Raw genomic sequence first — 16,674 nt, 5'->3', positions numbered from 1 at the left:
GGGAAATGGGGAGAGACTTAACAAAATATCCACTTTATGTAATTGAAGGCAAAGCCCTCTATAAGTGGATAAGTTCAAAGTACTGCCGGTAACAGAGAGAGAACCTCATAGTATATAGTATCAGAATGCAAGATCAGTGGTTGACATTGTGACCATGTCACACTATACTATTATTTTGGAGTAATACTGAGAAGCAGTATGAGTGTGGTGCTCTTAAATAAATATATATATAAAAAAATGGAAATTAGAAACAAGATGTTAGTACAACAAAGTCTAGATTGATTAAGCATGACAGTAGACATAAGATGGATACAGGTACATGTTACTAGGATCATAACAGGTCAGAATAGCCTATTGCATTAGTTTAAAAGAAATTCTCAAGAAACTTAAAACTGAATATCTGGAGGGAAGATAAGTTCTCACAAAACCTTGTTGGGTAAATTCAGAGAAACAAGACTGCATAACGGTAATAAAACACCTTGAGGAAGGCCATTTGCAACAGTGGCAGAAGCATTTGATAATTTTATATATTGTGTTTACATACTCTGAAAAATTATATTGATAGTGACAATGGCCGCGAATGGAATAGGACAAAAATAGGCAATACTGTTACAAAGTGCCGTAGACCTGTATTACACAGCAAAACTCCTTTGCTTACCATGTCATACTGTTCAACCATTCCATATCACATAGGCTTCTGTTGTCAGAGAGAAAATTAAGTACAAGATTGGAATAGGATCTCTAAAGAGTTACTTATGTTTGGAGAATATCTTTAACCCTTAAATCTGTAAAATCTGCAGTGCAAATTATATTTGTTGGAGCAGTTGATGCTCAAAAATTGACAATTGCCTAAATATCCATTTTAAAAAAATCAAACCTTTTGGTTTTATTGAAGTGCCTGCTTAGTGTTAGGAAACAGATTCCAAAAATTAATACTTCACAATGTTTTGTGTGTGTGTGTGTATGTTGTGAATTGGTCCTAGATAGCTGTTGACAACAGCATTACTCTCTTAAATGCACAGTTTCATGCTCAAGTGCTGGTTCAGCATACAGTTTTAATAAGTCAGGAAGCTTGAAATTAATACTCCAATTATCACAATGAAGAAAATGAGCCCATTTATGGGGATTTTGGGTTTTTTCATGTTTTGCTCTTCATTAGCCTCTGCTTAAGATGTATACCATACTATTACTTTTTCTTACCTGTATTTCTTCTCACAGTGTTTATGATTTTTGCTTCATGTTGAGTTCTAATTACACTTATCTTGTGTTGGGTCATAAGAGTTAGCACATTGCTCTCCCATTTGTTAAGTGTGTGTTAATTTAATGGCTGTGTAGTATATCACCACTTCACTGTCCCTCTTTAATATAAAACTGAACATTACACTCATAAGGAAGATTACTATTCTGTTGAAAGTTATTATACAATACAGTGTATGGTGAACATCTCTGCATAAAGTTGCAATGCAACTGATATCATCAGTTCCTCTCCTTCCCTTCCAACCCCCTCCTCCTTCAGCTTCTATTTACAAAATATGCGTCACAGCTGTGGATTCTACAGATGACTGCTTTCATACATTTAAAAAACAAAAGGTACCATACATTTGTATATAATTGTATGCCTCAGAGCAATGAATCCAAACCTTTCAGTGTGAATGCACATTTATGTTCGACATCCAGGAATGTAACAACAATATGGGTCAGCCCAGGAGAGCATTGGGATAGTCTGCACATTTGCAAGTAACACTGTGTACAGTGGTGCCTAGTAACCAGGAGATCCCGGTCTGCCACACATTTTCACTGCATTAACTCCCAATGCAGCTGATATCAGTTTCTTCACTTTCCTTTCCATTCTTCCTCCCCCCCCCCCCCCCCCACCACCACCACCACCACCTTCAATGTACAATATAAACACCAACTTAATAATTATCAGAAAGCTCTCTTCACTGAAACTGGCGCACTTGTAGTGATTTATATGCAAATATTCCAGAAAATGATTTCTGGTCTACAAAATTAAGACTTATTGTTTCCATACTTACATTATAAAAAAATCTAGTTGCACAGCAGATTGTAACGAGGAGGTTTGATGTGGACTTTTTGATTCTATGTTTTAAAACGTACTTTAAACTCTTCAAATCAAATTAAAATAAAGAATACTTTTTAGTTATTTTCAGATCAGCAACGAATGGAAAAATGGATTAAGAAGTTGTTCCACCTCCGCCAAAAAGCTGTAAATGGTGAACCTATTATTTAGTTACTGTTATATAATTTTTATTTTCTGATATTGGAAACTACAGTTTTATATTGTAAAGTAACATGGATGTTATTCTAAAAGTATATAAACAACAAGAGTTCAACATGTAAACTATTATCTGCAAAATAAAATACATTTAAACTCTTTAGTATATAAATTCATATCTAAAGGAACTAAAATGTTTTCTACTGAATGTCTAATTCCAAAACTCATAACACACTTCCACAGGGATATCTGATAAAGCTTATAACAAGAATGTACTTGCCCGCAAATCTGTACTGAATGGAACGATTTTTTTTTTTCCTCACAGTAGAGTGTAAGCTCTTTCCTCATAAGGACAAAAAAGTAAAAGTATTGAAATTTGTTTCTAACAAACTGTCATCACTTTCTCTGAGGGGTAAAGGCTCCATTATCAGTTTGGACTGAAAGGTATACTCTGATATGTAAGGAATAACTGAGATTCTATTCTTAAGTAGAATTCTGAGCTTTCTCCATTTTAACAAATGAAGGAATATACATTTCCATTTCATTTACATCTGCACCCACAGTCTCATTACCAGAACACCTAAAACTTAACATATATTTCAGCATACTGCTCAGTCTTCCAAACCACCAGACTTATGAAACAATAAAAGTTACTAACAGCAGCAAACTCTGCCTAAAACAGGTCTTATATATGCTGGTAACAAATAATACAATAAATATGTCACTGTTCTCCACACATTATTAAGCACCTTGCAGATTTTGAGCTTCATACTCTAAAATCTCAGGCATATTAATGAGATCAACTTCTAATATCTTCTTCCCTGCAAATTCTGCAAACTTGGCATTGTTTTCAAGTACACTTCTTTTGAAAACTGAAATACAGAAAAGTTGGATTAGTATTATCAAAAATTGTCATCAATCATTACAATAATTTTGATATATGCCTCTTACCTGGTGAAGTAACTTTCTCCAACAAATATGTTGGTACGTTTTTACATTCTCTTGCTATGTAAATGCCAACGGAGCTGTAATCTTTAATAGGCGGTACAACAACTCTCATAGTTTCTCTTACCACATTTGTATCAACTTCATAATAACCTAAACACAAAACAAGTTTAAATTATTTTAAATTTGAAAAATTAATGGACGGTTACTGCAGTATACAACTGAAAACAGCTGGGAATGATATTGACACTATGGTGCCCATAAATTAACCATAAAAGATACTACAGTATTACAGACACTACGAAGTGTGGTTACATCATTTTCTTCTCGATTCTTGAAAATAGGCCACAATTTATTATTAATACCTCTGTATATACAGAGTATTGTGTGCTAATGTACCATCAACAGATTCCTTGGGACAAATAATGAACAACAGAAATAATGCAGGGCTAAAAAACATTTCTGTAGTACAATGTGCACAAATTTCAAGTGCAGAACTGGAGGATGTCAAGCAGTAACTCCTAGGCGAATGTTTCATAGTGCAACAGAGGAAAGAATTGGAGGCTGGAAGAAGGACCAGAACTTCTTGGTGGTGCTAGAAAATAATGACACGAGTATTTAGTCTTCACTTTATACTAATGTTTAGGATAACAGTAGAAAAATACAAGCAGCCTGAAGGTCCAGATCAGTTCGATTGCTGCCAGAGGTTCAAACACACGAGCAAAAACTGCTAACTACAGCCAAAGTGCGTGAAATGCACAGGCCTGCACCTGACGAGTCTTTGCAGCCATGGGAGAACACAAAACCCAGTGTGCCCTTAGCCCATTGTGAATTTTATCAAATATTAATTCAAAACCACAGCCAAAGCAAACTTGCCCCCAGCTGCCACTGAAAACTGAACTTGGCAGCAAGATACATTTAGGTACCAGCACGGAAATTCCTGGTACTGATGCCAGGACAGACCGCACGGGCTGCCCCCCTCCATTTCCAATGCCGAAGTAAACCTCCCTCTCAGCAGTGCCAGAAGTGTCCCCACCACCCACCAGTGGGCCCAGAGGTGAGCACGCCACCACTGCCACATCCACCAGCAGCCAAGTCGACTGATTGTAGCAAAGGAGCTGCGTTCCCACCACCAGATCCTCCAGCTGTTCCTGGCACAGAAGATATCAGAACTGGTCCACAACCCGCACCAGAGGCACCTCAGGCGATGCCAAACACTAGCGGCGACCTCTTTAGTTTGCTGGAAGATTTCAGAGAAATAAAAGCACTGTTTGTGGGACTGAACATGAGCAGTCTGGTGCAAAAAGGTAAAGAAACACTGGCAAAGACCCAAGCAGAACCAGATATATTTTCCAAGTTGATGATAATAGTAGAAGCCGCTATGACAGTATTTGCCAATGGACCTTAATAGAAGAACATCCTTTCGAATTTTTAATTAGAATGACCGTGGCATTACAGATAAAACCCTGCAGCTGCAGTCCTTTCTTGACCAGCACACCACAGATCACAAATGTTGCCTGCATCATGAAGATGCATCTAATGCTGACCAGAGCAATCCCTCACTGGGAATAATTGCTCCCATGCCGGGCTGCAGCAACAGTTCAGTACAAGCTGACCTCAGAACAAATACTAAATGTGGAGGATGGTAAGAATAGAAAGTTACTAACTGGGAACAATATAATGCCCTGTAGAACACATCTGAAGGACACCCCACAAAAGAGGACTGAAGCAGAGGTGGATAAGACGATAGAGTATTTTATAAATGTACTCCAGACCTGTGCTCAGCAGACGAGCTCCAGGCAAACCACCAAACCTGGTACTAGGGACCTGCCCTGATATAAGAGCCCCCACAGCTGAGAAGTGGTGTGTGATGAGGGATTGGCAAACTTTTTGCGATCCTGCCGATTGTCACCTGCTTAGAAGACTAGAAGCCCAAGTAAAGCAAATGTTACAGGAGCACAGAGGCCTCAGATGGGAAGAATGGATCAGAGGTAGAACAGGACACAAGAGAAGTGTGGAAGATCATGAAAGCTCTGAACACTACACCCAGGGTAGACAGACCACTCTGAGGAGAAAACAGATTAGTTTCTGACAACAAGGACATGGCAGAAGTATTGACAACATCACTGGAGTCACAATTCTGAACTGAAGTCATCGACGATGACGTGGCTGATAGACAAGCAGAAATAATAATCGAATGAGTGGCGGCAAGAAAGGACAGAAACAGAACATACACCAGTTCCTGGCCACCTTTTATGTGCTTATATTGGACAACTATGGAACAACCAATTCCTCGGCCCTGACAAGGTCTGTATCCCTTACCTAAAACACCTTCCTCCCCACCTCACCGCCATATTTAACCAGTGATTTTTCCCTAACCTACTTCCCAACCACATGGAAACCTGCTCAGGTTTTAACCTTACCAAAGCCCAATAAAAAACCAATCCTACCTGAGAGCTACAGACCGTTTCACTCCTGTGCTTTCTAGGGAAGTACTGGTGTGCTCTATCCGGAGAGTTCTTACCCAATTCCAGAGAGACAACATAATCACCCCTAAGCAGTTTGGCTTCCATCTTAAACACAGCACTGTCCATCAATCCCTACATCTGGTAGAACACATATGCAAGATGAGAGATACAAAACATAGCATAGAAGCACTATTTCTCGACATCAAGAAAGCATTCAATAAAGCTTGTCATTATGGCTTAATATACAAGTTACTACTGTTAGACATTCTAGAACACACAATATGCAGAACTGACTCATTCCTGGGATGGAGGCAATACTCTGTTACATCCAGCAATGACGTTAGATGCTCAGGGATGCTACGGCCGGGGTTCCACAGGGGTCAGTTCTGGGCCCCGCACTATACTCGTTGTACAGAGTGCCCAATTTATCATGACCACCGTAAGTAACTGTTTGTCCAGATGCAAATTATAAAATGATTCAAGCCACTTCTTTAGCTGTTAAGGGGACATTAATCAGCATGATTGCCTTCATTGTAGCTTTTGTTTTTTTTTACAAAGATATGAAGAGTGGTATGACTTTTTTAATGGCACCCTGTATTTTTTATTCAGTAATTCATTTCCTCTCCTAAAGACCTATTCAAAAATGGATCACAGTGTACCGTGGTTCATGGTGTGGGTTCCTGTAGTCATGTCCTAGTTCATGAACCACGGGCAACGTATGAGTGGCGAAGTAAGCAGTCGCGACAGTCGGGATACCAGTTACTTTGGAATAAGGCTGGGCATCTCGGACATATTCTGAGGCGTGGTCACCTTTGTGCTTATACGGCAAAGACTACCAAATCCACCAGTTAGTCCCTCAACCGTTAGGGATAAAACCCAATGGGACCCAGGGCAAGCAAGGCTAGCAACCTGCTTCCCTGGTACGATAAATATGATGCTGGCAACAATCAGAGCAAAATGCCTAGGACCTTTGGAGGTGACGGAGTCCCACCTCTAACTAACAAACCATGGACTCCTAAGATATGACTTGGCAAACAAATGGTAATGAGATGGGGAGTTGTTAATATCAATGGGGGCTACTCTGGGAAGAAGGTAGAACTGGCAGAGGCTGCAAGTAAGATGGGGCTGGATGTTTTAGCAGTTAGTGACATTCGGGTAAGGGGTGAGAAAGAAGAGGAAGTGGGTGAATACAAGGTTTACCTGTCAGGAGTCAAAGCAGGAATAGCACAATGGGGCGTAGGGCTTTACATCAGGAAGGAAATGGAACCCAGCGTAGTCGCAATAAGGTATGTCAATGAACAACTGATGTGGATAGGTTGGTTGGTTTTGTGGGATTAAAGGGACCAGACTACTACGATCATCGGTCCCTTGTCAAAAAAAACCACCAACAACCTCCTAAAGAGAAGAAAAACGAACAACAGGAAAGACAGCAGACGACACAGGACAAGAAATACTCAGACAAAGAACAGACAAAACAAAGTAAAACCACACAGTGTGTGGCAGTGGTTGGCCGACCATAGGGACAAAAAAGGAAAAGCCAACCACCGAGAACACATTAAAAACTCAGTTTAAAATCGTAGGCCAAAGGCCAGAATCAACACAATACAATAAAATGAAACAGAAACACTCAGATTAAATGATAAAAAACCCCTGACCGAATAAAACGTAAAACTAAGTCAGCCATAGCAGAGTCATCCGTTAAAAGTGCAGGGAGCGTGTCAGGCAGTGCGGACGACTGCCTGAGCACAGCTAAAAGTGGACAGTCCAATAAAATGTGGACCACTGTGAAAACGGAGCCGCAGCGACATAAAGGTGGGTCCTCACGTCACAATAGGTGGCCGTGCGTCAGCCATGTGTGCCCAATGCGCAGCCGGCAGAGGACAACAGACTCCTTGCGAGAGGCCCGCAAGGAGGAGCGCCACATACCGATAGCCTCCTTGATGGCCCGAAGTTTGTTTCGTGAAGGCAGGGTGCGCCATTCAGTGTCCCAAAGGTCCAGAATTTTGCTGCGTAGGAATGCTCGCAAATCTGTCTCCAGGAGGCCAATGTCCAGAGATGGTGGACTGGTGGCCTCTTTCGCCAGGCGGCCAACATTCTCATTGCCGGGTATCCCAACATGGCCTGGGGTCCGCACGAAGACCACAGAGCGGCCGCAACGCGCAAGAGTATGCAGGGACTCCTGGATAGCCATCACCAGATGAGAACGAGGGAAACACTGGTTGAGAGCTCGTAAACCGCTCAGGGAATCGCTACAGATAACGAAGGACTCACCTGAGCAGGAGCGGATATATTCTAGGGCACGAAAGATGGCGACCAGCTCAGCAGTGTAAACACTGCAGCCAGCTGGCAACGAACGTTGTTCAGAATGGTACCCTAGAGTTAGTGCATAACCGACACGACCAGCAACCATCAAACCGTCGGTGTAGACAACGCCAGAGCCCTGATACGTGGCCAGGATAGAATAAAAGCGGCGTCGGAAGGCCTCCGGAGGGACAGTCCTTCAGGTCCTGTGCCAAGTCGAGCCGAAGGCAAGGGCGAGGAACACACCATGGGGGTGTACACAATGTGGCCTGGAAAGGAGGTGGAACAGTGAGAACCCTAAGCCCAGAAAGAAGCTCTTTGACTCGGACCGCGATCGTACAACATGACCGATGCCGACGTTCTGGCAGATGGACGACCGATTGCGGGAACAGGAGACGATACTTGGGATACCCAGGCAAGCTAAAAACATGGGCAGCATAAGCGGCCAGCAAACGTTGGCGTCGTAACCGCAGGGGAGGGACACCTGCCTCCACTAGTATGCTGTCCACAGGGCTGGTCCGGAAGGCAGCAGTGGCAAGTTGTATCCCACTGTGTAGTATTGGGTCCAGCACCCACAACACAGATGGGGATGCTGAGCCATAAGCCACACTCCCACAGTCCAGACGGTACTGGATTAATGCCTGGTAAAGCTGTAGGAGAGTAGATCGGTCGGCGCCCCACCTGGTGTGTGGCTCAGGCATCACATAGCATTTAGATGCCGCCAACACACCTGTTTAAGCTGCCGAATATGAGGCAGCCAAGTCAACCGAGCATCAAAAACCACCCCCAAAAACCTATGTGACTCTACCACTGCAAGAAGCTCACCGTCAAGATAAAGCCGCAGCTCCAGGTGCACAGTGCGTCGCTGGCAGAAATGCATAACGCAGGTTTTGGCTGCCGAAAACTGAAAACCATGCGCTATAGCCCAAGACTGCGCCTTGCGGATTGTGCCCTGTAGCTGATGTTCAGCAGCTGCAATGCCAATAGAGCTGTAGTAAAGGCAGAAGTCGTCAGCATACAGGGAAGCGGAGACAGAATTTCCTACGGCCGCAGCGAGTCCGTTAATGGCTATTAAAAAACAGACAGACACTTAGAACAGAACCCTGTGGCACACCATTCTCCTGGACTTGGGAGGAACTATATGAGGCCGCGACGTGCACGCGGAAGGTACGATACGACAGAGGGCCCCGAAGACCCCATCCATGAAGCGCAGAAAGGAAGTGATGACGCCATGACGTATCATACGCCTTCTGCATGTCGAAAAAGACAGCGCCCAGATGCTGACGGCGGGCAAAGGCAGTACTGATGGCCGACTCCAGGCTCACCAGATTGTCGGCGGTGGAGCGGCCTTTACGGAACCCACCCTGAGACGGAGCCAGAAGGCCCCGAGACTCCAGTACCCAACTCAAGCGCCGGCTCACTATCCGTTCAAGTAACTTGGAAAGAACATTGGTGAGGCTAATGGGGCGGTAGCTGTCCACCTCTAAAGGGTTCTTCCCCGGTTTCAGAATGGGGACAACAAGACTTTCCCGCCATTGCGACGGAAACTCACCCTCGACCCAAATGCGGTTGTAAAGGTTGAGGAGGTGTCGCTGGCAGTCCACTGAAAGGTGTTTCAGCATCTGAGAGTGGATGCTATCTGGCCCAGGAGCGGTATCAGGACAAGCGGCGAGGCCACTGCGAAATACCCACTCACTGAATGGAACACTATACAATTCAGGATGGTGGGTGCGAAAAGAAAGACTCCGACATTCTATCTGCTCTTTAATGGAGCGGAAGCCCAAGGGGTAGTTGGCAGAAGCGGAATTCAGAGCAAAGTGCTCTGCCAAGCGGTTTGCAATGACGTCGGAGTCAGTACAAACTGCTCCATTCAGTGAGAGCGCAGGGACACTGACAGGGGTCCGATAGCCATAGAGGCGGCGAATCTTGGCCCAGACCTGCGATGGAGTGACATGGAGGCCAATGGTGGACACATACCGCTCCCAGCACTCCTGCTTGCGTTGGCGGATAATGCGGCGGGCTCGCGCACACAGCCGTTTGAGGGCGATAAGGTGTTTGATTGAGGGATGTCGTTTATGACGCTGGAGTGCCCGCCGGCGAGCTTTAATCGCTTCAGCGATCTCAGGCGACCACCAAGGCACAGTCCGCTGCCGAGGGGACCCAGAAGAACGTGGAATGGCAGATTCGGCGGCAGTAACGATGCCGGTGGTGACCGATTGAACCACTGCATCAATGTCATCGGCAGTGGAGGAGAACAAGTCCCAGACAGCCTGATTCATGGCTCATTTGCTAGGGCGCCCAGAAGACTGACGCTGTGGCAGTGACAGAAAGATCGGAAAGTGGTCACTACCACACAGGTCTTCATGCACTCTCCATTGGACTGACGGTAAGAGGCTAGGGCTACAGATAGAAAGGTCAATGGCCGAGTATGTGCCATGTGCCACAATGAAGTGTGTGATGGCACCATCATTTAAGATCGAGCTGCGCCAATAAATGCCCAACGATGGCGCCTCCACCTGTTGCCACTGACCCACCCCACAGATGGTTATGGGCATTAAAGTCACCCAGTAACAGGAAAGGTGGTGGCAATTGGGCTATCAGAGCAGCCAGGACATGCTGCGCGACATCACCATCCGGTGGAAGGTAAAGACGGCAGACAGTAAAAGCCTGTGGCTTCCACACCCGAACAGCGACAGCCTCTAAAGGTGTGTGGAGAGGTACAGACTCACTGTGAAGAGAGTTCAGGACATAGATGCAGACGGCACCAGACACCCTTTCATAAGCTGCCCAGTTCTTATAATAACCCCGATAGCCACGGAGGGTGGGGGTTCGCATTGCCGGAAACCAAGTTTCCTGCAGAGCAATGCAGAGGAAAGGGTGAAGACTGATAAGTTGGCGGAGCTCAGCTAGATGGTGGAAGAAACCGCTGCAGTTCCACTGGAGGATGGTGTTGTCCATGGCTGAGAAAGGCGTGACGGGACTGGGAAGGCAGATTACACCGCTGGGTCACCTGCTGCCTCCGATGGAGCACTCGTGCAAATGCTATCCATTGCGTCTGAGGGACCAGCGAGATCGAGGTCCTCAGCGGACGCAAGAATCTCCACCTCATCCTCAGACGCAGAGCTTGTAGGTAGTTGTGGAGTAGGAGCCATCACAGGTGCCTTGGTCTTACGGGGCTTCAGTGTCGTTTTGACTCGTTGTTCCTTTGGTTGCCATTGCTGGGGGTTATTGGAGTCTCCGGAACCGAAGATGATCGCGGAGCTCGACGACCAGCAGCCTGTGGCTTCTTCAGCCACTGGTTGGTGTCTGCTGTGCCGCTGGTAGGAACCTGGGAAGGGAGTGACCCAAGGGATCCCTTCCGAGCGAGAGAAGCCAAAGAAGACTTACGCTTCTCCGGCTTAGAAGTGGGGACTGGTGTCCCCGGTGGTTTAGTGGGTGCTGCTCCCGAGGTAGATGGTGTGGGTGCAACTGTGGGAGCAACAGCAAGAGAAGGGGCCCCCATCATCAAGGGGGCAGGTGAGGTCCTCTGACGCTGAGAGCTGACTGACTGTGGTGCAGCTAAAGGAGCTGGAGCAAATTTCTGCTTAGCCTCAGTGTAAGTCAGTCGGTCCAGGGTCTTATATTCCATGATTTTGCATTCTTCCTGTAAGATCCTACAGTCTGGCGAGCAAGGTGAATGAGGCTCTCCACAGTTGACACAGATGGGAGGCGGAGCACATGGAGTATCGGGATGAGATGGGCGTCCGCAATCTTGACATGTGAGGCTGGAAGTACAGCGGGAAGACATATGGCCGAACTTCCAGCACTTAAAGCATCGCATCGGGGGAGGGATATAGGGCTTGACGTCACAACGGTAGACCATCACCTTGATCTTCTCCGGTAACATATCACCCTCGAAGGCCAAGATGAAGGCACCGGTAGCAACCTGATTGTCCCTCGGACCACGATTAACGCGCTGGACGAAATGAACACCTCTACGCTCTAAGTTAGTGCGCAGCTCGTCATCAGACTGCAGAATTAGGTCCCTATGGAAAATAACACCCTGGACCATATTTAAAACTCTTATGTGGTGTGATGGTAACGTTAACATCCCCCAACTTGTCACAAGAACCAGCGTAACTGGGCGGAGGATGCTGTTTTTATCAAAACTGACCCAGAGCGCATTTTAGACAAGCCCTCCACCTCCCCACACTTGTCCTCCAAATGCTCTACAAAGAACTGGAGGCTAAGGATTCCCCATCAGCTCTGGTACAGACGAGATACCTGGGTGAATACATGTCCCTATCATTCATTGCCTTTCTTTCCTCCCATGGTGTGGCCAGGGATGGGAACGATTTGGGGTCATAAATGTTAGCTTTAAAATGAGCCCTTGAATGCTTAGAGATGCTGGTAGCTGGCCATCAGCAAGAGATGATGTACCATGCTTCATTGCGGGACATCCGCCCTGATGCCACCTACTCCGACCAAGGACCCTCCCCATGGGCGCCACCCAGCCACAGCAAGAGCCACCTGGCAGGATGGCCATTGCCGGGAGTCCTGATGCCCCAGAGAGATGGGCATCTACTCCTTGGCATACATGGGGAGTAAATGGCGCAGGCATCAATAGAGCGATCCCTGCGTTGTCAGGTGGCTACAACCGACAGGGTACATGGCGGCCCCACTACAACGGACTGGCTACCGTGCTGGATCTTAGATGCAAAAATGTATAAGGTCGTTGTCGCAGTGGAATGCAACACTGCACAGTGCAGCGTGGTAAACGCACCCAGGGACGTATCCTCGCCCAAGAGATGGAAAACGAGCGGGACACCATTGCAACGACAAGAAAGCCGGCTAAAGGTCTCAATGCACGACAGATACAGTGCACCATGTAAGGCGCCCTTCCCCAAGTGGCTCGCTCTTCGGAACAATTTAGAAAGATGGAGGTCAAACCCGAGAGGGGACCATCATATAAGGCCGAAAGGGTTGAGACTCCTTTTAGTCGCCTCTTACAACAGGCAGGAATACCGCGGGCCTATTCTCAGGGGGGTGATGTGGATAGATTTGACAGTATCTAGCAAGAAAATTAGGATTGTGTCAGTATATTCGCATTGTGAAAGGACAGATCAAGATAAGATGGATAGTTTTTATGAGGCACTCAGTGATGTAGTTGTTAGAGTAAAGGACAAGGACAGTGTTCTGCTTATGGGTGATTTTAACGCCAGGATTGGAAATCGAACAGAAAGGTACGAAAAAGTTATGGGTAAATTTGGAGGCCAACAGGAACGGGAAACAACTCTTGGATTTCTGTGCCAGTATGGGCTTAGTAATCACAAACTCCTTTTTTAAACATAAGAACATTCACCGCTATACTTGGGAAAGCAGGGGAACCAGATCTGTCATTGACTATATAATAACAGATAAGGAATTCAGAAAGGCTGTGAGGGACACACGTGTATTCAGAGGATTCTTTGATGACACTGATCATTATTTAATCTGCAGTGAAATTGGGATTGTGAGGCCGAAAGTGCAGGTGGTCAGGTCCATATGTAGGAGGTTAAGAGTGGAGAAACTTCAGGATAAGGAAATCAGGCACAAGTACATAACAGGATTCTGAGAAAGGTACCAGTTAGTTGAATGTAGTCAATTACAGTCACTGGAAAAGGAATGGACAAGGTACAGGGACACAGTACTAGAAGTGGCTAAAGAATGTCTTGGAACAGTAGTGTGTAAAAGTAGGAAGAAGCAAACAGCTTGGTGGAATGACACAGTCAAGGCAGCCTGTAAAAGGAAAAAAGAAGGCGTATCAAAAATGGCTACATACTAAAACTCAGGTAGACAGAGAAAGTTATGTTGAAGAAAGAAACAAAGCCAAACAGATAATTGCAGCATCCAAGAAGAAATCTTGGGAAGACCTTGGAAACAGGTTGGAGACTATGGGTCAAGCTGCTGGAAAACCATTCTGGAGTGTAATTAGCAGTCTTCGAAAGGGAGGTAAGAAGGAAATGACAAGTATTTCGGACAGGGTAGGAAAACTGCTGGTGAATCCTGTGGATGCCTTGGGCAGATGGAGGGAATATTTTGAAGAGTTGCTCAATGTAGGTGAAAATACGATCAGTAATGTTTCAGATTTCGAGGTAGAATGGGATAGGAAGGATGATGGAAATAGCATCACATTTGAGAAAGTGGAGAAAATGGTCAATAGACTGCAGTGCAATAAAGCAGCTGGGGTGGATGAAATTAAGTCGGAACTCATCAAATACAGTGGAATGTCAGGTCTTAAATGGCTACACAGGATAATTGAAATGGCCTGAGAGTTGGGACAGGTTACATCAAACTGGACGAAAGCAGTAATCACACCAATCTTCAAACATGGAAACAGAAAAGATTGTAACAACTACAGAGGTATCTCTTTAATCAGTGTTGTAGGTAAAATCTTCTCAGGTATTGTTGAAAGGAAAGTACGAGTATTAGTTGAGGAGCAATTGGATGAAAATCAGTGTGGGTTTAGGCCTCTTAGAGGTTGTCAGGAGCAGATCTTTAGCTTATGGCAAATAATGGAGAAGTGTTATGAGTGGAACAGGGAATTGTATCTATGTTTTATAGATCTAGAAAAGGCATATGACTGGGTTCCTAGGACGAAGTTATTGTCTGTTCTACGAGATTATGGAATAGGAGGCAACCAATTAAAGGTCTTTACATGGATAGTCAGGCAGCAGTTGGAGTTGACGGTTCAGAGTAGTTTCAGGGGTAAGTCCAGGCTGCAACCTGTCTCCACTGTTGTTCATATTATTTATGGATCATATGTTGAAAACAATAGACTGGTGGGGTGAGATTAAGATATGTGAACACAAAATAAGCAGTCTCGCATATGCGGATGACTTAGTTGTGATGGCAGATTCGATTGAAAGTTTGCAAAATAATATTTTGGAGCTAGATCAGAAATGTAAGGACTATGGTATGAAGATCAGCATCTCCAAAACAAAAGTAATGTCAGTGGGAAAGAAATATAAACGGATTGAGTGCCAAATTGGAGGAACAAAGTTAGAACAGGTGGACGGTTTCAAGTACTTACGATGCATATTCTCACAGGATGGCAACATAGTGAAAGAACTGGAAGCGAGGTGTAGCAGCAAAGCTAATGCAGTGAGCACTCAGCTACTATCTACTCTCTTCTGCAAGAAGGAAGTCAGCACCAAGACTAAGTTATCTATGCACCGTTCAGTCTTTCGACCAACTTTGTTGTACGGGAGCGAAAGCTGGGTGGATTCAGGTTACCTTATCAACAAGGTTGAGGTTACGGATATGAAAGTAGCTAGGACAATTGCAGGTACTAGTAGATGGGAACAATGGCAGGAGGGTGTCCACAGTGAGGAAATCAAAGGAAAATTGGGAATGAACTCTATAGACGTAGCAGTCAGGGCGAACAGGCTTAGATGGTGGGCTCATGTTACACGCATGGGAGAAGCAAGGTTAACCAAGAGACTCATGGGTTCAGCAGTAGAGGGTAGAAGGAGTCGGGGCAGAGAAAGGAGAAGGTACCTGGATTCGGTTAAGAATGATTTTGAAGTAATAGGTTTAACATCAGAAGAGGCACCAATGTTAGCAATGAATAGGGGATCATGGAGGAATTTTGTAAGGGGGCTATGCTCCAGACTGAACGCTAAAAGGCATAATCAGTCTTAAATTATGATGATGATGATCACAGTGTACCATTCACTGAAACACAACTTTATTAATTACATTATGCAACATTTGACGTCAACGCTTCCAGCGCTTAGGGCAGATACACGGGCTAATGGAACACAACCATGTGCTGACGTTGACAGAGGACAAATGTAAACATAAGCTGAATAAACACGTGTCACAAACGAAGAGAAGGTAGAAATGCTATGTATCTATGGGGAATGTAAGTTAGCAGAACAGTAATTGCAATACTGTTTTCTTATGTACGGGTACATTTAGTACAGTAGTTTAGTCCTTTTAAATACTGTTGTGTGGAGTAGGCATACAGTAAAGGCTGTCCTTACAAACTGCATAGATTAGATTAGATTAGTTTTCGTTCCATAGATCCGTCTTGAGGAGATCCTCGTGGATGTGGTACATGTCACTTTATTTTTATTTTTATTATTTTTAAGCTGAAATAACAATACTAATAGTAAAAATATATACAACACATCATTTGTTTCTATTAAAAAATTCGTCAATGGAGTAGGAGGAGTTGGCCACTAGTAAGTCTTTCAGGCTTCTTTGAAACTGATCTCTATTTGTAACTAATTTTTTTACGTTTGCTGGCAAATTATTGAAGATGAGTGTTTCTGAGTAGTGGACCCCTTTTTGAACTAAAGTAAGTGCTTTTAAGTCCTTGTGCACATCATTTTTGTTCCTGGTATTGTATGTATGAACTGAGCTGTTTGTTGGAAAAAAGAGATATATTATTTAGGACAAATTTCATTAAGGAGTAAATATACTGAGAGGCAGTAGTTAGTATACCCAGATCTTTGAAGAGGTTTCTACAAGACGTCCGTGAGTTTACTCCACAAATAATACGTATTACACGCTTTTGGAATCTGAAAACTTTTGTTTGACTTTAAGAGTTACCCCAAAATATTATACCATATGACATTATGGAATGAAAGTAGGCAAAGTATGCAAGCTTTTTCACTTTCATGTCGCCTAGGTCTGCTAACACACTAATTGCAAATACAGATTTGTTTAGGCATTTCTGCAGTTCTGTGGTGTGCTCCT

The 16,674-nt window shown here is 44.6% G+C and overlaps 2 protein-coding genes across 6 annotated transcripts in view; one reads left to right on the top strand and one right to left on the bottom strand.

Annotated features, from left to right (window-relative positions):
* The window catches only part of LOC126267103 (serine/arginine-rich splicing factor 4-like), a 36,753-nt gene extending 34,358 nt beyond the window's left edge, over positions 1 to 2,395 (top strand). For all 5 annotated transcript variants that reach the window (XM_049971998.1, XM_049971996.1, XM_049971999.1 and 2 more), the window contains exon 6: positions 2,162 to 2,395. In XM_049971998.1, coding sequence (XP_049827955.1) covers positions 2,162 to 2,251 — 90 coding nt within the window. In that variant the 3' untranslated portion in view covers positions 2,252 to 2,395. The remainder of the gene's footprint in view (positions 1 to 2,161) is intronic.
* The window catches only part of LOC126267102 (integral membrane protein 2C), a 41,311-nt gene continuing 26,897 nt past the window's right edge, over positions 2,261 to 16,674 (bottom strand). The window contains exons 6-7 of the mRNA XM_049971994.1: positions 3,188 to 3,334; positions 2,261 to 3,108 (exon numbers count right to left, since the gene is read on the bottom strand). Coding sequence (XP_049827951.1) covers positions 2,978 to 3,108; positions 3,188 to 3,334 — 278 coding nt within the window. The 3' untranslated portion in view covers positions 2,261 to 2,977. The remainder of the gene's footprint in view (positions 3,109 to 3,187; positions 3,335 to 16,674) is intronic.

The sequence above is a fragment of the Schistocerca gregaria genome, chromosome 4 (assembly GCF_023897955.1).
Source record: "Schistocerca gregaria isolate iqSchGreg1 chromosome 4, iqSchGreg1.2, whole genome shotgun sequence".
In the NCBI taxonomy this organism is placed as follows: Eukaryota; Metazoa; Arthropoda; class Insecta; order Orthoptera; family Acrididae; genus Schistocerca; species Schistocerca gregaria.
Note: the sequence above shows the minus strand (reverse complement) of the source record. Positions and strands in the feature narration are given on the sequence as shown.